General features: G+C 50.4%; 1 protein-coding gene across 3 annotated transcripts in view; it reads right to left on the bottom strand.

The window, feature by feature from the left end:
- kif25 (kinesin family member 25) overlaps nucleotides 1-25,965 on the bottom strand; it is a 331,410-nt gene that overhangs the window by 29,731 nt on the left and 275,714 nt on the right. For 2 of the 3 annotated variants that reach the window (XM_072503588.1, XM_072503600.1), the window contains one exon: nucleotides 7,857-8,922. In XM_072503588.1, the coding sequence (XP_072359689.1) occupies nucleotides 8,843-8,922 (80 nt within the window). In that variant the 3' untranslated portion in view covers nucleotides 7,857-8,842. Of the gene's footprint in view, nucleotides 1-7,856; nucleotides 8,923-25,965 lie in introns of those variants that run through there. The other variant, XM_072503593.1, reaches the window with a different exon arrangement.

The following is a 25,965-nucleotide window of genomic DNA, read 5'->3' as shown; positions in this document are numbered from 1 at the left end:
AGGAGAAGAACACCGGGTATCTTTATATGCGGATGATCTGCTACTATATGTGGCGGATCCGGCGGAGGGGATGCCAGAAATAATGCGGATACTTGGGGAGTTTGGGGATTTTTCAGGGTATAAATTGAACATGGGGAAGAGTGAGCTGTTTGTGGTGCATCCAGGGGAGCAGAGTAGAGAAATAGAAGACCTACCGTTGAGGAAGGTAACAAGAGACTTTCGTTACCTGGGGATCCAGATAGCTAAGAATTGGGGCACATTGCACAGGCTAAATTTAACGCGGTTGGTGGAACAGATGGAGGAAGATTTCAAGAGATGGGATATGGTAGCACTGTCAATGGCAGGGAGGGTGCAGGCGGTTAAGATGGTGGTCCTCCCGAGATTCCTCTTTGTGTTTCAGTGCCTCCCGGTGGTGATCACGAAGGCTTTTTTTAAAAGGATAGAAAAGAGCATCATGGGTTTTGTTTGGGCCGGGAAGACTCCGAGAGTGAGGAAGGGATTCTTACAGCGTAGTAGGGATAGGGGGGGGGCTGGCATTACCGAGCCTAAGTGAGTATTATTGGGCCGCTAATATTTCAATGGTGAGTAAGTGGATGGGAGAGGAGGAGGGAGCGCGTTGGAAGAGATTAGAGAGGGCGTCCTGTAGGGGGACCAGCCTGCAGGCTATGGTGACAGCCCCATTGCCGTTCTCACCGAGGAACTACACCACGAGCCCGGTGGTGGTAGCTACACTGAAGATTTGGGGACAGTGGAGACGACATAGGGGAAAGACCGGAGCATTGGGGGGGTCCCCGATAAGAAACAACCATAGGTTTGCCCCGGGGGGAATGGATGGGGGATATGGAATGTGGCAAAGAGCAGGAATAACGCAACTGAAAGATCTATTTGTGGACGGGAAGTTCGCAAGTCTGGGAGCGCTGACCGAGAAATATGGGTTGCCCCAAGGGAATGCATTCAGGTATATGCAATTGAGGGCTTTTGCGAGGCAACAGGTGAGGGAATTCCCGCAGCTCCCGACACAAGAGGTGCAGGACAGAGGCATCTCAAAGAAATGGGTGGGGGATGGTAAGGTGTCGGATATATATAGGGAAATGAGGGACGAAGGGGAGACTATGGTGGACGAACTAAAAGGGAAATGGGAAGAAGAGCTAGGGGAGGAGATCGAGAAGGGGCTGTGGGCAGATGCCCTAAACAGGGTAAACTCGTCGTCCTCGTGCGCCAGGCTCAGCCTGATTCAGTTTAAGGTATTACACAGGGCACATATGACTGGAACACGGCTCAGTAAATTTTTTGGGGTGGAGGATAGGTGTGCGAGGTGCTCGAGAAGCCCAGCGAATCATACCCATATGTTTTGGTCATGCCCGGCACTACAGGTGTTTTGGGTGGGGGTGACAAAGGCGCTTTCAAAAGTAGTAGGAGTCCGGGTCGAACCAAGCTGGGGGTTGGCTATATTTGGGGTTGCACAAGAGCCTGGAGTGCAGGAGGCGAGAGAGGCCGTGTTTTGGCCTTTGCGTCCCTAGTAGCCCGGCGCAGGATATTGCTAATGTGGAAAGAAGCCAAGCCCCCGGGGGTGGAGACCTGGATAAATGATATGGCGGGGTTCATAAAGCTAGAGCGGATTAAGTTCGTCCTAAGGGGGTCGGCTCAAGGGTTCACCAGGCGGTGGCAACCGTTCGTCGAATATCTTGCGGAAAGATAGATGGGGGAAAAAAGAAGGCAGCAGCAGCAGCCCAGGACTTGGGGGTGGGGGGTGGGTGGGGGGGGTATAGCCTGTGACAAGGCAGTTGCCAATTAGGGCTAGTTTTCATTTTTGTTATTTAATATTTATTTATTTGTTGTTTTTTGTTTATATAAAAAAGGTCATTATTATCTGTATTGTTATAATGTTGTGTAAAGGATGCACAATGTACTGTGTTGGTTGACCAAAAATTTTCAATAAAATATTTATTAAAAAAAAAACAATGCAATACCTTATTTATTTACATTAACAATATAGAGTACTTCACAGAGATAATAATTAATAATCTTTATTGTCACAAGTAGGCAATGAAGTTACTGTGAAAAGCCCCTCGTCGCCACATTCCGGTACCTATTCGGGTACACTGAGCGAGAATTCAGAATGTCCAATTCACCTAACAGGAGGTCTTGTGGCATTGTGGGTGGTGTCACTGCCTCTGAGCCAGAAGCTTTGGGTTTGAGTCCCACCCTAGAACTTGATGGCCGAGGAACATGCGTTCATAATGTGATCAAACAGATTGAGTGTGTCAAGCTGCAAATCCTTCCAACATGCCAATGGCTGGCAGTAAGAGCAGGAGAGGTGAGGTCCTCATTGTTGTTCCTTTGTTTAAGAAGGGTAGCAGAAATTATAGATCGGTGAGCCTTACTCGGTGATAGGAAAATTATTGGGGAAGATTCTTCGGGACAGGATTGACTCACATTTGGAAATAAATGGACTTATTAGTGAGAGGCGGCATGGTTTTGTGAAAGGGAGTTCGTGTCTCACTAACTTGATTTGAGTTTTTTTAAGAAAGTGACTCAGATGATTGTTGAAGGGCAGTGGATATTGTCTACATGGACTTCAGTGAATCCTTTGACAAGGTCCCTCATGGCAGACTGGTACAAAAGGTGAAGTCACACGGGATCAGAGGTGAGCTGGCAAGATGGATACAGAACTGGCTCGGTCATAGAAGACTGTACAGGGTAGTGGTTAAAGGGTGCTTTTCTGAATGGAAGGCTGTGACTAGCAGTGTTCCACAGGGATTAATGCTGAGACCTTTGTTGTTCATAGTACATATAAATTATTTGGAGTAAAATGTAGCTGATCTGATTAGTAAGTTTGTGGACAACACAAAGATTGGTGGAGTTGTGGATAATGTAAAGGATTGTCAGAGGATATGACAGGATATATACAGGTAGGAGACTAGGGCGGAGAAATGGCAGATGGAGCTTAATCCGGAGAAATGTGAGGTAATGCATTTTGGAATGTCTAATACAGGTGGGAATTATACAGTAAATGGCAGAACCCTTAGGAGTATTGACAGGCAAAGAGATCTGGGCGTACAGGTCCTCAAATCACTGAAAATGACAACATAGGTGGTTAAGGTAGTCAAGAAGACGCCCGCTCAAGTTATAAGCCCTTGGCGACAGGCTAGCGACCTTTTCTGGGAATCATTAACTTTGGAAACAAATGGAAGTTTGCCTTAGTGCACCACTAGGTGCGGGAAGAGAATTGGACAAAGATAACGGGCGCGACCTAATGGTCGTGTTAACTGTAGGCTCAAATTCTGTAAAGACCGCTAAATCTCACGAGCTGCCAAAATCGAGATTTGCGCTGGCGAAATCTCAGTTTGAGATCTCCCCCACTCTCTACTGCTGATGTTGTCAGATTTACATCCATTTGAATAAATTATCATATAATTACTGGGCTTGTTATCATAACCACCTTCTTCCCCCGCCTTCCCCCCATCGGTGTGACATCACTTCTTGTTTTTAAAAACGTAATGACCATGCAGGGGGCACAGAGGGAGTTGCAAGTTGTGTGTGAGATGAGGATGTCCCCTTATCTGCCGAGGAATCCTGCTGTCCCTGGTGGGGAGAGGGGCGTGTTAGGGGGGGGGGGGGGCTGATGTCCATTGGCAGGGGGGCTTAAATCCAACTTTGAAGGACACCCCATTCTCAGATGCTTGGTTCTGCTGGCATTTTTAGCCACCCACCCCCCCCCCCCCCAGCTGGCTTCCTCGCCAGGACTCTGGAATTGCACAAAGTGCTGTTAAATCAGGCGAGAAAAGGTGGCTGTAAAACTGGTGAAATTCACATGGCTGTTCGCTCCTGATATAACACTGCAATGGTTTTCGGTGAAGCTGCAGATCTGGCGCTGGATCTTGGACATTTTAAAAGGAGCCGTTAATAATGCAAGGTAGGGTAAATTGACTTTTTTTTTAGAATATTGTGGGTTGTTTTATCACAGAATCTTTACAGTCCAGGAGGAGGCCTTTTGGCCCATTCAGTCTGCACTGGTTCTCTGACAGAGCATTCTACCTCGTCCCCCTCCACTGCCATATCCCCATAACCTTGCACATTCTTTCTTTTCAGATTGCAATTCAATTCCCTTTTGAATAGCTCAATCGAACCTGCTTCCAGCGCCCTCTCAGGAAGATCATTCCAGCCTCCAACCACCAGCTGGGTGAAGAATCCTTTCCTCACAGCACTTCTGCTCCTTCTGCCAATTATTTTGAATCTGTGCGCTCTAGTTTTTGCTGTCCACTTCTGAAGGAATAGTTTCTCACTATTTACCCTTCCATACTCGTCAATCTTGAATACCTCTATCGAGTCTCCTTTCAGCCTTCTTTTCTCCAAAGAAAAGAGTCCCAATCTCTTCAATTTATCCTCCAAAGTCTCTGAAATCCCTGGGATAATTCTTGTTAATCTCCTCTGTATCTCTCCAATGCCTTCACATCCTTCCTCAAGTATAGTAGATGCAGACTTCCGGTGGCGGCTATGAGGGAGTAGGTCGCACATTTGGTGACTCCCGTTTCGGTCGGACTTTTGGACCTTTTCCCCTGACTTTTTTGCGCTTTTGAGCGCGGAACTGGAAAGCAATAGTACTCAGGCACTGGACCCATACAGAATTGTATGGGCCTAAGAAGCCGGAGGGACCGTAAACAGCAGAAGAAGTGGTCGAGTAAGGGCACAGTGGAGGCTGTGAGAGAGACCAGCATGGCTGGTGTTCAGAGCAAGGAGCCGGCAGCCCAGCCCACAATGGAGCAGCTGCTGCAGATTATGCGGGAGGGCTTTTTGGCTTTGAAGCATGACAACTTGGAGCCGCTTCAGAAGTCGATTGATCGGATGGGGAAAAGGCTGGATGATCAGGCTGAGAAGCTCCAGCAGTTGGAGAAGTCAGTGGAGGAGCAGGCTGACTTTCAAACGGTGGCGGATGTGGAAATTCAGAGGCTGAGGGACCAGCAAAAAGTGCTTCTGGAAAGGCTGGAGGACCTGGACAACAGATCTCGCCGGCAGAACGTGAGAATCGTGGGCCTCCCGGAGGGGGCAGAGGGGCTAGACGCTGCCGCATATGTAGAGGGTATGTTTCAGAAGTTGCTGGGGAACGAGGTGTTCCCGCGCCTGCCAGTGGTGGACGGGGCACTCCCCCACGAGCGATGGTGGTGCACTTTCACAGGTACCTGGACAAGGAACGGGTGCTGCAATGGGCAAAGAGCACACAAAGCTGTATTTGGGACAATACTACCCTCCGTGTGTACCAGGATTTGAGCGCTGAGGTGGCCAAGAGGAGGGGAGGCTACAGGCAGGTGAAGGAGATACTGTATAAAAACAAGGTGAAATTCAAGCTGCTTTTTCCGGCGTGACTGTGGGTTACGTATAAGGGTCAGCACCACTATTTCGAGGTACCCGAAGAGGCGATGGACTTCGTTAAGAAGCAAGGGCTGGCCCTGAGCTGAGGATGTTTGGACTCAAGTTAGAGCTTTTAAGTATATGTGGTGTCTCTCCCGTTTTGGGATGTATCGGTTTTTTTTGTTGTGGTTGTTTTTTTCGTGCTCTTTCGTGGTTTACCTGAATGTTTCCTGTTTGGGCTCTTTGTTTAGTTGGAGTTTGGCTGGGGGGGAATTAATAAAGAAAACAGTTAAAAAGGTTGGGTTAAAATGGATGCTTGAGGGGAACTTTGTGCAATTTGTTTTCTGTGTCTGTATGGGAATGACTGAAGAGTGCCTGTTATTTCTTATCTTTTTTTTCTTGTTTAACTTGAATTGAACTATTGTGGGGGTTGTTTATGACTTGTACAGAGTGTTTGCTTAAGTAGGGCTGATCTGGGGAAGTGGTGTGGAGGGGTCGGGGGGGGGGGGGGAGGGATGACTGGGAACAATCAGTGGGAGACGGGCTGGAGCCGAGGCTGGGAGCACCAGGCTAGCTGAGTGCAGCTCGTCAACGGGAGCCGAGATGGGGGGAGTCCATATAGTTAGATTAGGACAGGGGTTAGGTGATAGGATGGTGTTGCTAGGGGGGGAGGGGGGGGGGGGGGAGAGTTGTTCTGCTGACGGGGAGGGGAACTGGGCATGGTAACAGTGAGGAGGTCATGGGTGGAGCTGGCCAGGGGGCGGGCCAGAGGAAGCGCGGCACATGGCTGGGGGGCTGGCCAAGGAAAGGGGATGGCTGATCGGCAAAGGGGGGGGGGGCGAAGTTCCCCCCAACCAGGCTGATCACCTGGAATGTTAGAACATAGAACATAGAAAATACAGCACAGAACAGGCCCTTCGGCCCACGATGTTGTGCCGAACCTTTGTCCTAGATTAATCATAGATTATCATTGAGGGTTAGAGGGTTAAACGAGCCAGTGAAGTGGGTGCGTGTGTTTGCGCATCTGCGGGTTCTGAAGGCGGACATAGTCTTATTGCAGGAGACGCACCTGAAAATAGCAGACCAGGTTAGGTTAAGGAAGGGCTGGGTCAGTCAGGTCTTTCATTCGGGGCTTGATTCTAAGACGAGGAGGGTTGCGATCCTGATTAATAAAAGGGTACAATTTGAGGTGGAGGGCACATTCGTGGATGGGGGTGGCAGGTTCATTATGATGAGGGGTAAGCTCGAAGGGGTGAGAGTTGTCCTGGTCAGTGTGTATGCCCCTAATTGGGACGATGTGGATTTTATTAGGAGGATGCTAGGGAAGATCCCTGACTTGGACTCGCGTAAGTTGATCATGGGTGGAGACTTTAATACGGTCCTGGACCCGAGCCTGGACCGGTCATGCTCAAGAACGGGCAGGTTGCCTGCGATGGCAAAGGAACTGAGAGGGTTCATGGAGCAAATGGGGGGAGCAGATCCGTGGAGATTTAGCTGGCCGACGGCGAGGGAGTTAAAAAAATAAACATTTTTAAAAAAGTATAGTAGATGCAGTACTCCAGATGAGGCCTAACTAATGCGATATACAAGTTCAACATGGCTTCTTTACTGTTCTACTCAATGCACCTATTAATAAAACCTAGGATACCATATGCTTTATTAACTGCTCTCTCAATATGCCCCGCCATCTTCAATGACTTACGTATATATGAACCAAGATCCCTTTGTTCCTGCACTTCCTTTAGCATCTCTCCATTTATTTTATACTGTCTCTTCACATTGGTCCTGCCAAAATGAATCACCTCACACTTCTTTGTATTGGACTTCCTCTGCCACTTGTCTGCTCAATGTCCATTTGAAGTTCAAGACTACCCTCATCACAGTTGACAATGCTTCCAATCTTCGTATCATCTACAAATTTTGAAATCACGCTTTGCACACCAGTCTCGGGGATTAATGTATATCAGGAAGAGCAAGGGTCCCAACACAGAGTCCTAGGGAACTCCACTACAAACCTTCCTCCAATCTGAAAAACAATTATTTATCACTCCGTTTACGTCACTCAGCCAAATTCTTCTCAAAGTGAACACTTTCCTTTCTATTTCATTAGCTAACATTTTGCTCACATGTCTGTTTATGTAGAATGCTGTTGATTGTTTTAAGATTTTGTGGATTGTTTCAGCTGCTTTGGTGGAATTTGTCAAATGTGTCAAAATATGTAAGTTGTTGGATGTGGGTTGGCCAAAAGCCTCCCCTGTGAGATGGATGTTCTTAAGAATATTTTTTTAGCTTTGTAGTTTTGGAGCACCAACCAGGTGGGGAAAGCCTCAAAGAACAGCAGCATATTTGTAGTAACATTGAGTTAACAGTGTGGCGGAGGGTGCTCTACTGGGTACCTTTTTCACTTGTTCCAATTGTAAAAATTGTTTGAGTCCCCCAAACATTATCAAATTCAACCTATCGCTGTTAGGAAGTGACTATTCTGAATAATGTAGTTAGTAAAAAAGTAAAATTAAATCTCTTTATCTATAACGTACAACTATTGTTAACATCAGTAAACAGCTTGTAGCAACATTCATAAACAGTGCAGCTTTCAGTGAAGGAATTACTGATCTTCAGAGTTTTACAGCACAAAAGGAGGCCCTTTGGCCCATCATCTCCACACCAGCCATCATGCACCTATCTTTCTAATCCAATTTTCCAGCACTTAGTCCGTAGGCTTCTGTGCTAGGGCATTCAGGTGCTCATTTAAACACTTCTTAAATGTTGTGAAGTTTTCCACCTCTTCCACCCTTTCAGGCAGTGAGTTCCAGATTCCCACCACCCTCTGGGTGCAAAGGTTTTTCCTCAAATCCCCTCTAAATTTCTTGCTTGTTTCCTTAAATCTATGCTCCTTCAAACAATTACACAAATAAATGCATTATATGATGAGTATTATATGCTCATAATTAATTATATACTCAGTCTTCATAATTTTAAAAGCTACAATAATTTTTTTCTTCAACCTAATTATCTCAGACACTCTCCTAAATGAGATTTCTTTGCAGTTAATTGTTTCTTTGGGTTACAAAAGTAGTTATTAAAGAACAGCAAAAGTTTCTCACAGGAAACTGCATTCAAATAAAATTAGATATTTGATTAAATATATCAAATCGTCGCACTGATTCTTCCCTTGTTTTGATAACAAAGTTATGATTATTAGTTGGTGCTGTAATTTTGGGTGAATGGTTAGGGAAAACCAATAAAGTTTTCTCATTTAATTACTCTTGCCTTTCACTCCATCATTGAGCTTTTACTTTATTCTTTTCTCCTCACCCACTTTCCATGCCCCTGTATGTGTTTAAACAGTGACATCTCTAGCTTTTTTTAGTTCTCATGAAATGTTTTCAACCTAAATTTGTTTTTCGCTCCACTGAAGCTGCATGACCTGAAATTGTCTTTTTATTTTGGATTTCCAGCACTCACGGTATTTTGCTTTTGTAATACTATCTGGTTATTGGACTGAAGTAAAGTTGGAAACACTTCGCTGAGTTCCTTGGGATTTATTTTGTGAAGATCTTCCTCCAATGTTCTCTGAAAATTATAAATAAATTATAGTGAGAGAAGACATCATTACATTTCCAGAAATCAAATTACAGAATTCCCACATCTTTCTGGAGTAAATGCTAATTTAATTCCAGTTGTATGAAGATAACAAATACAGGGTAGTTATATTTCTCTTCTGCATCATTTGGAACAGAAATTTTAAATAGTACCAAATAAGGCCAATTCTACAATGTAGATTTGTGCTCCGGGGAGTTGAATGGCGATCGTTGAAACTCAACAGTTGTTATTATCAATGGCAACTAAGTCTTTGTCCCAAGCATACCCTTATAGAAGATATTAATGGGTTATAACTTCCTTGGAATGGCAATCAGCATCTATGCCTGTCTCGCCTACACAGGCAGGTTGAAATCTAGGCAGCGCAGCCGTCTCCAAAACCCAATGCTGCAGTCCAGGAAAGTCGACTGAAGTAGGACATTTGCTGCCATTAATCAGTGACGGAATTCTCTGTTGGCCGATGCCAAAATCAGGAAAGGCGATTGGGCGGACAATCAGTCTTGACGCCGAAATTGTGGTGGGCGCCGAGTTGACGCCAAATCGCAATTCTCCAGTGCCACGCACTCCACTCTGCACAGACAGTAAACGCCGTTCGCATATCATTAGCGGGCTTGACCCAGTCTTCTCCGGTGCCTCCGCAAGCCTCCTCCTCTGCCGGGGAGAATTCCAGAAGGTGAGGTTCACATGTGCTTTTAAAAATCGGGAAACAGGCGCCGTAGCTGCCGAGGAAGAGAAAAGAGGTAGGACATGCAAAAGTGCAACAGTGGGCTGCTGGTCGAGCTGGCAGGGTTGCCGCCAGGATGGGCGGAGAGGGGTGACCAGGGGACGGGTCGTGGTACCAGGATGAGCTCCCATAGGACTGGGTATCCAGGCACAGACTGCTATTGCCGCGGCCTGCAAGGCAGCCCACTGACTGCCCCCCGTGGCCTGTGGTTCTGCAGAGTGCCGCGGCAGTATGGGTGTGTGGTAGTCGGTATTAGGGGTATTACGGTATCCTGAATAATGCTGTAAGACCATTGGTGTGGGAGGTACCTGAGACTGCTAGATCATTGGTGGAGCCTGCCTGCTGGTTTCACCCAGTAAGGCGGAGTATAAGAGGCCGTGTCTGTCCAGCAGCTGCATTCTGTACCTGCGCTGCTGGGGGAAACATCTAGCGTATTAAAGCCTTCAATTGTCTCCAATCTCGCTTCTGGAGTTATTGATCGAGCATCAATTTATTATACTAGATTTTAAAGAATGGAGCTCCGAATCAAGCCGGAGTGTCTGCAACTCAGCCCCCATGCGGCAATCTCAGCAGTAACCTTAAAGCACTGGCTGGCATGCTTCAATGGGTACCTCAGGACGGCCACAACTACACCTATGGAGGACCAGAAGATGCAAGTTCTTCACTCGAGGGTGAGCCCAAAGATCTACACCCTCATCGAGGATGTGGACGATTTCGAGGCTGCAATGACCCTGCTGAAAGGACACTATATTTGCCCTGTAAACCAGGTCTATGCCCGACCTGCTTGCGACGAGGTGACAAATCCCTGGGAAATCGTTGGAGGAGTTCTATCGTGCGTTCCTGGTGTTAGGTAGGAACTGTGACTGCCCGCAAGTTTCAGCCAGCGACCACACAGAACTTTTGATCCGGGACGCATTCGTTGCAGGTATGCTGTCCTCCCAAATCCGCCAGCGGTTGCTGGAGAGACACTAGGCCTCAAGGAGGCACGGGCCCTTGCCAGCTCCCTGGATGTGGCCTCCCGAAACGCCCGCGCTTACGTCCCCGACCGCGCGACACCCCTTGGGCAGCGTGAAACCCCCCCGCAGTCGACTCCGGTGCATCCCCCCTTCCCCCACAAGCTTGTGCTGCGAGACAGCCAGGCAACACTGGGGGGCCCCACTGCTACTTTTGCGGGCAAGACAAGCACCCCGGGCAGCGCTGCCCGGCCCGCTCATCCATCTGCAAAGGGTGCGGCAAAAAGGGCCATTTTGTGACAGTATGCCAGGCCCGGGCGGTCACTGCGGTCTCCGGGGGCGAACCGGGATCGCCATCCCAACTCTCTCCAAGAGCCACGTGTGGCCAGCGGGCGCCGCCATCTTCCTTCTCCAGAGCCACGTGCGGCCTCCGGGCGCCGCCAACTTGTTCCTCGGGGAGCACGTGCGACGGATGGGCGCCTCCATCTTGTACACCCCCAGCCATGTGCGACCTGTGGATGGCGGCATCTTGTACATCCCCTGCCATGTGCGACCAGTGGGCGCCGCCATCTTGGCTGGAGTCTCAGGACCCTGACTCGGATGACCGCACACCGCCCGAGGAAAACATCCAACATTCGCCACGACTTGCCTCGGTGACCCTGGACCAGTCTCGGCCCCGAACACTCTCGACTGCGACGACGACCGTGCTCATCAACGGGCATAAAACATCCTGCCTGATCGACTCCGGGAGCACAGAGAGCTTCATACACCCCAATACGGTAAGGCGCTGTTCTCTTCCCATCCACCCAGTTAGCCAGAAAATCTCCCTGGCCTCCGGGTCTCACTCTGTAGAAGGGTACTGCGTAGCGAACCTCACGGTCCAGGGAAGGGAATTAAAAAATTTCCGGCTCTACGTCCTCCCTCACCTCTGTGCTGCCACGCTCCTAGGATTAGATTTCCAATGTAACCTCCGGAGCTTAAATTTTAAATTTGGCGGCCCTAATCCCCCCTCACTGTCTGCAGCCTTGCGACCTTCAAGGTTATTCCGCCTTCCCTGTTTGCGAACCTCACCCCGGATTGCAAACCCGTCGCCACCAGGAGCAGACGGTACAGTGCCCAGGACCGGACCTTTATTTGGTCGGAAGTCCAGCAATTACTGAGGGAAGGTATCATTGAGGCTAGCAGCAGTCCCTGGAGAACTCAAGTAGTGGTTGTAAAGACCGGGGAGAAGCATAGGATGGTCATCGATTATAGTCAGACCATCAACAGGTATACGCAGCTCGACGCGTATACTCTCCCCCACATATCTGATTTGGTCAACCAGATTGCACAATACAAGTTATTTTCCATGGTGGATCTCAAATCCGCCTACCACCAGCTCCCCATCCGCCCCAGCGGCCGCAAATATACTGCATTCGAAGCAGATGGGCGGCTCTACCACTTCCTAAGGGTTCCCTTCGGTGTCACAAATAGAGTCTCGGTCTTCCAACGGGAGATGGACCGAATGGTTGACCGGCACGGTTTGCGGGCCACGCTTCCGTACCTCGATAACGTCACCATCTGCGGCCATGACCAGCAGGACCACGACACCAACCTCCGAAAATTCCTCCATACTGCAAAAATCCTTAATCTAACATATAACAAGGACAATGCGTGTTCAGCACCGACCGTCTAGCCATCCTCGGCTATGTAGTGCATGATGGAGTTATAGGCCCAGATCCCGAATGCATGCGCCCCCTCATGGAGTTTCCCCTCCTCCACTGCTCCAAGGACCTGAAACGCTGCCTAGGAATTTTTTCATATTATGCCCAGTGGGTCCCCAACTATGCGGACAAGGCCCGCCCACTAATTCAATCCACAGTTTTTCCCCCGTCCGCAGAGGCTCGCCAGGCCTTCAGCTGCATCAAAGCAGACATTGCAAAGGCCACGATGCATGCAATCGATGAATCCCTCCCCTTCCAAGTCGAGAGCGATGCGTTCGACGTAGCTCTGGCGGCCACCCTCAACCAAGCGGGCAGACCAGTGGCCTTCTTCTCACACACCCTCAGTTGAAAAGGAGGCCCAGGCCACAGTAGAAGCTGTGCGGCACTGGAGGCATTACCTGACCGGCAGGAGATTCACTCTCCTCACTGACCAACGGTCGGTTGCTTTCATATTCGATAATGCACAGCGGGGTAAGATAAAGAACGATAAGATCTTACGATGGAGGACCGAACTCTCTACCTACAACTGTGAGATTGTGTATCGTCCCGGGAAGCTAAACGAGCCTCCTGATGCCCTATCCCGCGGTACATGTGCCAACACACAAGTGGACCGCCTCCGGGCCCTCCAAGAGGACATCTGCCACCCGGGGGTCACTCAATTCTTCCATTTCATTAAGACCCGCAACCTGCCCTACTCCATCGAGGAGGTCTGGACCAGGAATTGCCAAATCTGCGCGGAGTGCAAGCCACACTTCTACAGGCCAGAGAAAGCACACCTAATAAAGGCATCCCGTCCCTTTGAACGCCTCAGTATGGACTTCAAAGGGCCCCTCTTCTCCACCGACCACAACACGTACTTCCTGAACGTGATTGACGAGTACTCCCTGTTCCCATTCACCATCCCCTGCCCCGACATGACTGCAGCCACCGTCATAAAAGCCCTCCACAGTATCTTTACGCTGTTTGGTTTCCCCGCCTACATACACAGCGATAGGGGGTCCTCCTCGAGCAGGACGACCAGTTACAATCCCCGGGGAAACGGGCAGGTGGAGAGGGAGAATGGAACGGTCTGGAAGACCGTCCTACTGGCCCTACGGTCCAGGAATCTCCCAGTCTCCCGCTGGCAGGGGGTCCTCCTGAATGCTCTTCACTCCATCCGGTCACTGCTATGTACCACGACCAACCAAACACCTCACGATCGTCTCTTTGTCTTCCCTAGGAAGTCCTCCTCCGGGACCTCGCTCCCAACCTGGCTGGCAGCTCCTGGACCCATCCTGCTCCACAAATACGTGCGATCGCACAAGTCGGACCCATTGGTCGAGAGGGTCCACCTCCTTCACGTTAATCCTCAATATGCCTACGTGGCGTAACCCGACGGCCGACAGGATACGGTCTCCCAACAGGACTTGGTGCCCGCTGGATCCCCACCCACACTCCTACCACCGACCCCACCCTCCCTCCCACCGGCGCACCTCACAGCCGCCTCCTTCCCAAGTGGATCGGTCCTTCCACCGGTCCCATCTAGGGGTGATGAAGAAGCCGAAGCCACGCTCCCGGAGCCACGGATGCCCGAGCCGGCGCCTGCATCACCGCCGAAGCTACGACGATCGCAGAGGACGACCAGGGCCCCCGATCGACTAATTGCTTCATTATTTGACCACTGCACCGTGGTACAGGAAGCCATTCAAGAGGGGGGAGCAAAAAGACAAGTGGTAGTTGTAGGGGATTCTATAATTAGGGGGATTGATGGCATCCTTTGTAAGCCAGGTCGAGAGTCCCGCATGGTATGTTGCCTGCCCGGTGCCAGGGTGAGGGCCATCTCTGATCGGCTTGAAAGGATTCTGGAGAGAGGGGGAGGATCCAGTTGTTGTGGTCCACGTTGGGACTAACAACATAGGTAAGACTAGGAAAGAGGACCTGTTTGGGGATTATCAAACACTAGGGACTAAATTAAAGAACAGGTCCTCCAGGGTTATAATCTCTGGATTACTACCCGAGCCACGTGCCAATTGGCATAGGGTTGAGAAAATTAGGGAAGTTAACACGTGGCTAAAGGAGTGGTGCGGGAAAGAGGGATTCCATTTCATGGGGCATTGGCATCAGTACTGGGGCAGGAGGGACCTGTACCGTTGGGACGATCTTCACCTGAACCATTCTGGGACCAGTGTTCTGGCGAATAGGATAAATAGGTTGGTCACAAGGACTTTAAACTAGCAAGTTGGGGGGAAGGGAAGGGTAAAGCTATGGACAGTAAAATGGTTAATGGAGAGGAAGGCAGCAGGTTACGTGACAGGTTATTATGTAGAGATATGGGTTCAAAGACAAGGAAAATTAGGAGAAAGGCTAAGAGGAAAAATAATTTGCGAAAAGTTACTGATCAAGGTGTTAGGATTCATAACAAAGACATAAAAATCAGCATAAGTGTACTTTACCTGAATGCTCGTAGTATACGGAATAAGGTGAATGAGTTGATGGCGCAAATCATCGTGAATGACTATGATTTAGTGGCCATTACCTAAACATGGTTAAAAGATGGTCACGACTGGGAGTTAAATATCCAAGGGTATCAGACTATACGAAAGGATAGAATGGACGGTAAGGGCGGTGGTGTAGCTTTGTTGATTAAGGATGGCATCCGGGCAATAGTAAGGGATGATATTGGTGCTATGGAGGACAAGGTTGAATCAATTTGGGTGGAAATCAGGAATAGTAAGGCGAAAAGGTCACTGATAGGAGTAGTCTATAGGCCACCAAATAGTAACAGGATGGTAGGGCAGGCAATAAGCAAAGAAATAACGGATGCATGTAGAAATGGTACAGCGGTTATCATGGGAGATTTTAATCTGCATGTCAATTGGTTTAACCAGGTTGGTAAAGGCAGCCTTGAGGAGGAGTTTATAGAATGTGTCCGGGATAATTTCCTGGAACAGTATGTAATGGAACCTACAAGGGAACAAGCGGTCCTAGATCTGGTCCTGTGTAATGAGGCAGGATTGATTAATGATCTCATAGTTCGGGATCCTCCTGGAAGGAGCGACCACAGTATGGTGGAATTTAAAATACAGTTGGAGGATGACAAGGTAAAATCAAACACTAGTGTTTTGTGCTTAAACAAAGGCGATTACAATGGGATGAGAGAAGAACTAGCTAAGGTAGACTGGGAGCAAAGGCTTCATGGTGAAGCAGTTGAGGAACAGGGGAGAACCTTCCGGGCGATCTTTCACAGTGTTCAGGAAAGGTTCATAACAACAAAAAAGACGGTAGAAAGGGGAAAAATCAACCGTGGATATCTAAAGAGGTGAGGGAGAGTATCAAATTGAAGGAAAAAACATACAAAGTGGCAAAAATTAGTGGGAGACTAGAGGACTGGGAAGTCTTTAGGGGACAACAGAAAGCTACTAAAAAAGAAGAAGAGTAAGGTAGACTATGAAAGTAAACTTGCTCAGAACATAAAAGCAGATAGTAAAAGCTTCTACAAATATATAAGACAAAAAAGAGTGGCTAAGGTAAATATTGGTCCTTTGGAAGATGAGAAGGGAGATTTAATAATAGGAGACGGGGAAATGGCTGACGAACTGAACAGGTTTTTTGGGTCAGTCTTCACAGTGGAAGACACAAATAACATGCCAGTGACTGATGGAAATAAAGATATGATAGGTGAGGACCTTGAGATGATTGTAATCACTAAGGAGGCAGTATTGGGCAAGCTAATGGGGCTAAAGGTAGACAAGTCTCCTGGCCCTGATGGGATGCATCCCAGAGTATTAAAAGGGATGGCTAGGGAAATTGTAAACGCACTAGTGATAATTCATCAAAATTCACTAGACTCTGGGGTGGTCCCAGAGGATTGGAAAGTAGCAAACGTGACACCACTGTTTAAAAAAGGAGGTCGGCAGAAAGCGGGTAATTATAGGCCGGTAAGCTTAACTTCGGTTGTAGGGAAAATGCTGGAATCTATCATTAAGGAGGAAATAGCGGGGCACCTGGAGGGAAATTGTCCCATTGGGCAGACGCAGCATGGGTTCATAAAGGGTAGGTCGTGTCTGACTAATTTGGTAGAATTTTTTGAGGACGTTACCAGTGCAGTAGATAACGGGGAGCCAATGGATGTGGTATATCTGGATTTCCAGAAAGCTTTTGACAAGGTGCCACACAAAAGGTTGCTGCATAAACTAAAGATGCATGGCATTGAGGGTAAAGTGGTAGCATGGGTAGAGGATTGGTTAACTAACAGAAAGCAGAGAGTGGGGATAAATGGGTGTTTCTCTGGTTGGCAACCTGTAACTAGTGGGGTCCCTCAAGGATCAGTGTTGGGCCTGCAGTTGTTCACAATTTACATAGATGATTTGGAGTTGGGGACCAAGTGCAATGTGGCAAAGTTTGCAGACGACACTAAGATGAGTGGTAAAGCAAAAAGTGCAGAGTGTACCGGGAGTCTGCAGAAGGATTTGGATAGGGTAGGTGAATGGGCTAGGGTCTGGCAGATGGAATTCAATGTTGCCAAGTGTGAGGCTATCCATTTTGGGAGGAATAACAGCAGAATGGATTATTATTTAAACGGTAAGATGTTAAAACATGCTGCTGTGCAGAGGGACCTGGGTGTGCTGGTGCACGAGTAGCAAAAAGTTGGTGTGCAGGGGCAACAGGTGATTAAGAAGGCTAATCGAGTTTTGTCTTTCATTGCTAGAGGGATGGAGTTCAAGACTAGGGAGGTTATGCTGCAATTGTATAAGGTGTTGGTGAGGCCACATCTGGAGTATTGTGTTCAGTTTTGTTCTCCTTACCTGAGAAAGGACATATTGGCACTGGAGGGAGTGCAGAGGAGATTCACTAGGTTGATCCCAGAGTTGAGGGGATTAGATTATGACGAGAGGTTGAGTAGACTGGGACTGTACTCATTGGAATTTAGAAGGATGCGGGGGGATCTAATTGAAACATATAAAATAATGAAGGGAATAGTTAGGATAGATGCGGGCAGGTTGTTTCCACTGGTCGGGGAAAGCAGAACGAGAGGGCATAGCCTCAAAATAAGGGGAAGTAGATTTAGGACCGAGTTTAGGAGGAACTTCTTCACCCAAAGGGTTGTGAATCTCTGGAATTCCTTGCCCAGTGAAGCAGTTGAGGCTCCTTCTTTAAACGTTTTTAAGAAAAAGATAGATACCTTTCTAAAGAATAAAGGGATTCGGGGATATGGTGTACGGGCCGGAGAGTGGAGCTGAGTCCACAAAAATCAACCATGATCTCATTGAATGGCGGAGCAGGCTCGAGGGGCCAGATGGCCGTCTCCTGTTCCTAGTTCTTATGTTATTATGACTGTAAATAAATACTGTAAATAGTTGCGACATGTAACGAGGCAAAACACTGAACTTATGTGTTATAACCTGCCTACTTACAATTGGCTGGGGACTAATGACTATCCAACAATCCTGTGGGAGTATGAACTTCCCCACTGAGGGGGGCGGAGAAACTCCTAGTATAAATAAGCTGGCCAGTTCAGGAACCAGCAGGAAGGAGAAGGTAGCAAGGGAAGTTACTGCTACTGTTATGTATATATGTTACAGTAAATAAATGTTATTACTTTGTATCCTTAAAACTCGTGCTGGATTCTTCGTTGCCCTTACAAAACTGGCGCCGAAGGTAAAAGTGAATAGCTGTCTACACTGCTGAAGCCACCTCCCTGGATTTTTGTTGGATACAGGTTGGAAGTTGTTTTCTATTATACCATGCCTCTGTACAGACGTTTGGATGTTTTTGATGCTGCGCTGGAAAGCTGGAACCAGTACACACAACGGATGCGTTACTATTTCCGGGCAAACAATATCACTGAAAACGAGCGCCAGGTGGTCATATTGCTCACCGCCTGCGGCCCGCATACGTTTGGGGTGATTAGGAGCCTTACGTACCCAGCTGCGCCGGACACCAAAACATTTGACGAACTTGTGAATATAGTGGGGCAACACTTTAACCCAACCCCGTCCACGATAGTCCAGCGTTACCGGTTTAATACCGCTGAGAGGACCCCTGGAGAATCCCTTGCCGATTTTTTATCCAGACTACGCGGGATTGCGGAATACTGCGACTATGGTGAGACCTTGTCAGAAATGTTACGCGACCGTTTGGTTTGCGGTATTAACAATGCAGCAACCCAGAGAAAGTTGTTAGCAGCGCCAACATTGACTTTTCAACAGGCCATACAAATAGTCTTGTCCCGAGAGAGCGCAGAGCGAGGAGTACAGGAACTACAGGGAATGGAAGTGCATGCCTTGAGGCGCAACCCTTTCCGCCCAAAAACGTCCCCCTGCAATCCTGCGGTACCGTGGGCGAGGCAACGTCCGGACCGACGTCAGTGGCCATCGGACATTCCTCCCCGAAGGGAGCCTTCTCCAGAGCCAATGGATGAGGAGCCATGTCCGTGTCAGACTTGTAGGCGCCGACCCCGTCGCGGACGGCGGTCCTGGGTACGCCAGAGGCGCCGTCGTTCCGACCGAAACTGGGACCAGCCCAGGGGCCGTAACTGGGACCAGCCCAGAGGCCGTACCTTCCATGTGGATGAACCTGCGGCGACTACTCCTGAGGACGTGGAGACGGAGGACGACTGCCTGCAGCTGCATTGTGTGGCAGCTCCCCGTGTGGCCCCTATTAAGGTGACAGTACGGGTCAATGGCCACCCGCTTGAGATGGAGTTGGATACTGGCGCAGCGGTCTCCGTGATCGCCCAGAGGACATTCGACCGCATCAAGCAGGGTATACAGACCCTTACATTAACTGACTCACAGGCCAGGTTGGCTACCTACACGGGGGAACCACTGGACATTGCAGGAACTACAATGACCCCTGTTGGCTACGGACGCCAGGAGGGGCGTTCCCCACTTATCGTGATGCGTGGCCATGGGCCCAGCCTGTTGGGTCGGGACTGGTTGCGCCATTTGCGGTTGCAATGGCAGCACATCCTCCAAACAGTTTCTGAAGGGTTGACTGAGGTGCTAGGACGATACCCAGACGTATTCCAGCCTGGTTTGGGGAAAATAAAAGGGGCCGTAGCCCGTATCCAAGTTGAACCAGGAGCCACGCCGCGCTATTTCCGGGCGCGCCCAGTGCCTTACGCCTTGCTCGAGAAGGTAGAAGGGGAGCTCACGCGTTTGGAGAGTTTGGGGATTATCAGGCCCGTCCGTTTTGCTGACTGGGCAGCACCAATTGTACCTGTAATGAAGCCAGATGCCACAGTTCGCTTATGTGGCGACTATAAACTTACAGTGAATACAGTTTCCCGACTCGACCGATATCCAATGCCTCGCAGAGAGGATCTCGACACGAAACTCGCAGGTGAACGTTCATTCACAAACTTAGATATGAGTCACGCCTACCTGCAGTTGGAGCTGGACCCTGCCTCCCGACCATATGTAACAATTAATACACACCGGGGCCTGTATGAATATACACGGTTGCCTTTTGGAGTATCCTCTGCCTGCGCAATTTTTCAACGTGTTATGGAGGGCATTTTGAGAGGTTTACCACTTGTGGCTGTCTACCTAGATGACGTTTTGATTACAGGGACGTGGGAGCAAGAACATTTGGAAAATCTGGAGGCTGTCCTTAGACGCCTTTCGGAGGCTGGAGTCCGTTTACGTCGCACAAAGTGCGTATTTTAGGCAAAAGAAGTAGTCTACCTAGGTTATCGGGTGGACCGCGAGGGTCTGCACCCCGTCGCAGGGAAAGTGCGTGCAATTCAACATGCCCCCATCCCGACTGACACTTCGCATCTTCGTTCTTTTCTCGGTCTCGTAAACTATTACGGGAAGTTCCTCCCCAATCTGGCAACTACGCTGGCCCCTTTGCACCTGCTGCTAAAGAAAAATCACACCTGGGTTTGGGGTCAGCCGCAAGAAACCGCTTTCCGGCGGGTAAAGCAACAATTGTCGTCGTCTGGGTTACTAACCCACTACGATCCGGGAAAGCCTTTCCTCGTCACATGTGATGCATCCCCGAATGGTATTGGGGCCGTCCTGTCCCACAAGATGGAGAACGGGGCCGAGCGACCGATAGCTTTCGCCTCCCGCACATTGACTGCAGCGGAGAAAAAGTACGCGCAGATCGAGAAGGAGGGCCTGGCAGTGGTTTTTGCGGTGAAACGCTTCTACCAGTACGTGTACGGCCGCCATTTCACCATCGTGACTGATCATAAGCCCCTGCTGGGACTTTTCAGAGAGGATAAGCCAATACCGCCCATTGCTTCTGCACGGATCCAGCGCTGGGCTTTGTTGCTTGCTGCATACGAGTATTCTCTGGAGCACAAACCAGGTACGCAGATAGCAAATGCCGATGCACTGAGCCGATTGCCTTTATCGACCGGCCCCATGTCGACCCCCACGACCGGTGAGGTGGTTGCAACCCTAAATTTTATGGACACCTTGCCTGTCACGGCATCACAGACCTGTGAGTGGACCCAGACAGAGCCAGTCTTGTCAAAGGTTCGGCACATAGTCCTGTATGGTGGGCAGCATAGACAGCTCCAGGCGAGTTGCGGGCATTTTCCTCCAAGCTGTCAGAGTTCAGTGTGGAAGACGGCATCCTCTTGTGGGGGACGCGTGTGGTTGTCCCGGAAAAAGGCCAGGAGCTGATATTATCAGACTTGCACAATGGGCATCCAGGCGCGACCAAGATGAAAATGTTGGCCCGGAGTTATGTCTGGTAGCCAGGCCTCGACACCGACATTGAGAAGGTGGCCCAAAACTGCTCCATTTGCCAGGAGCATCAGAAGCTTCCGCCGGCCGCGCCCCTACATCACTGGGAATGGCCAGGGCGGCCTTGGGCACGCTTGCATGCAGATTTTGCAGGCCCTTTTCAGGGATCCATGTTCCTTCTACTAATTGACGCCCAGTCCAAATGGCTGGAGGTGCAGAAGATGCAGGGGACAACGTCCTGCGCAACAATTGAAAAGATGCGTTTATCGTTTAGTACGCATGGCCTCCCCGAGGTGCTGGTCATGGATAATGGCACTCCATTCACGAGTGAGGAGTTTGCTAGGTTTACAAAGATGAACGGCATCCGCCATATCCGCACTGCCCCTTACCACCCGGCTTCAAATGGGTTGGCAGAGCGTGCAGTGCAGACATTCAAAAGAGGCCTAAAGAAGCAGTCTTCCGGATCAATGGACACGAGACTGGCTCTCTTTTTGTTTACGTACAGGACCACCCCCATGCAGTGACTGGGGTAGCTCCCGCAGAACTCCTAATGGGCCGGAGACTTCGCACCCGCCTTTGTATGGTTTTCCCGGACATTAGCGCAAAAGTACGCCGCACACAAGAACGGCAGGGACAGGGATTGTCTCGGCATCGTCCGATTCGGCAGTTTGCGCCCGGTGACCCAGTATTCGTGCGGAATTTTGCTGGTGGTGCCCAATGGGTTCCTGGTGTAATCTTTCGCCAAACGGGCCCTATATCTTACCAAGTGCAAGCCCAGGGTCGTCTCCAGCGAAAACATGTAGACCACGTCCGGTCCAGAAGATCATCCCCTCAAAAGATTCCCCGCCCCCGGAGCTCATTTCAACAGCCGCAAAGACCAGAGACAAGGGAAGGTAGTCCTCAAAATCTTCCACTGGTGCCTCACTCGAAGCCTGCGCAGGTCGTTACGGGACCAAATGGAGATAGAGACGCTGACATGATGGAGGCAGCAGACTCTGACTCCGAGATGGAGACACAGGATGCATCAGAGGGGGAATCCTCGGGTCCACGGGCCGTGGATGTACAACCGCGCCGTTCATCACGGAAGCACCGGTCTCCGTCTCGTTACACGCCGCCTGATCCAGCGCCGCATGCAAATGGCGTCCGGCCTGCGGCCAAACGAGTCCGACGCCTTCCTTCGCCAGGGTCTTCGGTGGATTCCTTGGACTTTGGGGGGAGGGATGTTATAACCTGCCTACTTACGATTGGCTGGGGACTAATGACTATCCCACAATCCTGTGGGAGTGTGAACTTCCCCAATGAGGGGGGCGGAGAAACTCCTAGTATAAATAAGCTGGCCAGTTCAGGAACCAGCAGGAAGGAGAAGGTAGCAAGGGAAGTTACTGCTACTGTTATGTATATATGTTACAGTAAATAAATGTTATTACTTTGTATCCTTAAAACTCGTGCTGGATTCTTCGTGGCCCTTACAAAATTATGTTTACTGAGTACCACCATAACCTCAACCTCTACCACTGTACAACGTGAGACCACCACCGCGCCGGACTCTTTTTTTAACAGGGGGTGAATGTGGTAGTCGGTATTAGGGGTATTACGGTATCCTGAATAATGCTGTAAGACCATTGGTGTGGGAGGTACCTGAGACTGCTATATCATTGGTGGAGCCTGCCTTCTGGTTCCGCCCAGTAAGGCGGAGTATAAGAGCCTGTGTCTCCCCAGCAGCTGCATTCTGTGCCTGCGCTGCTGGGGGAAACATCTCGTACAATAAAGCCTTCAATTGTCTCCAATCTCGCTTCTGGAGTTATTGATCGAGCATCAGGGCGCCACTCCCCACACTCGCATCCATCCCCCACCAACCAGCACCCCCTGCAACCGGTTGTCACACGCAGGCGGGGCAGCATGCGGCTCACCCAAGGGCAACGTCCACAGGAGCTCCTACAGGGGGGGGGTTGGAAGGAGGCTGCAGAGCATACCACTGGCATGGGCAGCGCTAGCCACTGGTACCCCTGGCAACAGGGACGGGCGCAAGGGACAGAACCTCCTGCAATTCTGGGCACCAATGGGGCCAGGGGTGCAGAGATGGGTGAGGAGGGGTGCAGGGGGGGGAGGGTCATGCAGGGGCAGTGTCTGCAGTGCCAATTGGGAGTACCATGTAGCCCATTGGATTTGGTTGAGCAGGGGGGTATGCACCATGCTAACCTGTCGGCCTTTCACCCCCTGCAGACAATGGATATTGGAAGTCAACCAGAAATGGTGGCCTTCCTGCTAAACACCGCAGCCCTGGGGGATGCACTGCAGCTGTACGAGCTGGCGCTGCTTGAGGAGGAGGAAGCTGCAGCAGGGGAGCCTGCCCCAGAGGAACAGGAGGCAGCTGGTGAGGATGGACAGCCGGCCGCCTAACAGGACGAGGAGGAGGTGGGAAGGAGGGGCCGCATGAGGCCTCCCGAGTACTGGCATTGCCTGTCATTCGAGGACCTGCTGGACCCGGCATGCCGTCGAAAACACCGGCTGAGCAGGGGGCCAGATCAAGGCGCACCTGGCACCGCGGGGAATGGCGAGGACACCTGCTACTGGTGGCCGTCAAGGTGCCGTGTGGGGACCTGTCCACGATCTCACAGAGCTCAGAGCACAGGTATATCCGTGCTGCCATATGAGGCACTATATGCCCAGTCGTCCAATCAACATCATGTCCCAGCTATCTGCTCAAGCAATCCACAAGTAATTCCACTGCTCTCTCTATCTTATGCAAATATATAATTGCTCTTCCCTTACACAATGCAAGTCTCTGCCTTTATTCCTTTTCGAGATAATAGATTTTATCTTGGTTGGGATTTTTCAGAAGTGGCAGGGTCCCACTGCCGGAGTCAAAACCGGAGGGGTAACCCTGTTTCAGTGGGTGGCAGGACCTAGGTTGCATTTGATAGCAGGCAGCCAGTAAAGTGGCCGTTGCTGGGCCTGTCATTCTTATAAAGGATGGCACCCCTAAGAGCTGCCAGCCGGCCAGAGGGCAGGCAGTCTTGCCAGCACCACAAAAAGGATGGCCTTTGCTAAGGCTAGAACTGGAAGTAGAGGATGCAGTAATGGATTTGTACTCTCACAGCCAGCTAAGTGTTGGAGGGGGTGGGGTTCATTTCACAAGAGGCAAGGTGGCACCAATGTCATGTCGTTGGCCAATGCCACTAAAGAGTTCCCAAAAAAGTTGTTTCTCTCTGCCCCAACAAGTTAAATGCCAGGGAGGTGGGAAAAGGCCACTTAAGTGGCTCACTTGGGCTCGGGGTTGGGGTTAATGGCCAAATGCCACCTTTCTCAGCACTGGCAAAATGACATAGTGGCAGTACGTGGTGGGCATGCCACCCACCATCTTATCACACTATTTTGCCAGCTTTCCCACCTCCGAACCACTTACCAAAGGCCTGTAAAACTCTTAACAAGAATCTTTTTCTGTTTCTTGCAGATGTTAAGGAACGCAAGCTTCAACAACTTATCAACACCACTGCCCATCCTAGGCCCTCCACCAGTCCCAATCCCTCATACCCCATTTCTCACAGCCCCAATCTTTGCCACGTGTTCACCAGACCCTCCGACCTTCCACTCTCTGAAGATGAGCATGCTGTTCTCAGCAAAGGACTCAGCTTTGTACCCTTACATCCCCGCCTCAATGAATTCTGGGCTCGACATGATGTTGAACTCTTCTTTCGGCACCTTCTATCACTGCCACTGTAAAACTCAGCCGTTTCTAATAGCTGTCTGGATAAAGAGATTTCTCATAACTGCTTCCCATTGCCTTACTGATCATTTTATGTTTGTGGGCTGCACGGTAGCACAGAGGTTAGCACTGTTGCTTCATAGCTCCAGGGTCCCAGGTTCAATTCCAGGCTTGGGTCACTGTCTGTGCAGAGTCTGTACGTTCTCCCGTGTCAGAGTGGGTTTCCTCCCACAGTCTAAAGATGTGCAGGTTAGGTGGATTGGCCATGCTAAATTGCCCATAGTATCCAAAAAGGGTAGGTAAGGTTACGGGGATAGGGTGGAGGTGTGGGTTTAAGTAGGGTGCTCCTTCCAAGGGCCAGTGCAGACTTGATGGGTCGAATGGCCTCCTTCTGCACTGTAAATTCTATATTGATGATCCATTTTGATTGGCTACTGAATGAGAGGGAATGGTACTTCGTATATCATCCTATTAACATGCTTCGTGATTTTTATTTTTATCAGCTTGAAATAGTTTCCATATCTCGGGCGTCATTCTCCGACCCCCCAGAGGGTCAGAGAATGGCCGTTGGCCGCCGTGAATCCCGCCCCCGCCTACGCCGAAGTCTCCGAAGGGAGAAAAGTCGGCGGGGCGTTAATGTCGCCGCTGCCGTCGGAGAATGGCACGGGTCTGCGCAAGGCAGCCGATTTTCGGCCTGCCGATATTCTCCCTTCCGGATGGACCGAAGTCCCGTCGACGTGATGACCGTTCACGTCAACGTAAATTAAACCTCCTTTTCATCGGCGTGACCCGGTGCTCCAGGCTCACGCCGACCAGCGTGGAGGTGAGTGACGGCCTGGGGGGTTGGCTCTGGGCAGGCGATGGCTTGGCCGCAGTCTGAATGCGTGAGGAGAGGTGTGTCTCGGGTTGTGTGTGTGTGTGTGTGTGCGGCGGGGGGGGGGGAGGGGGGGGGGGGGGGTGGGGGGGGGGGGTGGGGTGGTGGTGGTTAGAGTAGGCTGGGCTTCGGGGGAGTGCCGGGAGGGGGTCCGTGCCGGGGAGGGGGGTCCGTGCCGGGGTGGAGGTTGGGGGGGGGGGGGTGTCCGTGCCGGGGTGGAGGTTGGGGGGGGGTCCGTGCCGGGGTGGAGGTTGGGGGTTCGTGCCGGGGTGGAGGTTTGGGGGGGGGGGGTTCGTGCCGGGGAGGGGGACGGGGGGTCTGTGCCGGGGTGAAGGTTGTGGTGGGGTCCGTGCCGGGGTGGAGGTTGGGGGGGGG

This window comes from Scyliorhinus torazame, chromosome 1 (genome assembly GCF_047496885.1).
Source record: "Scyliorhinus torazame isolate Kashiwa2021f chromosome 1, sScyTor2.1, whole genome shotgun sequence".
NCBI lineage: Eukaryota > Metazoa > Chordata > Chondrichthyes > Carcharhiniformes > Scyliorhinidae > Scyliorhinus > Scyliorhinus torazame.
Note: the sequence above shows the minus strand (reverse complement) of the source record. Positions and strands in the feature narration are given on the sequence as shown.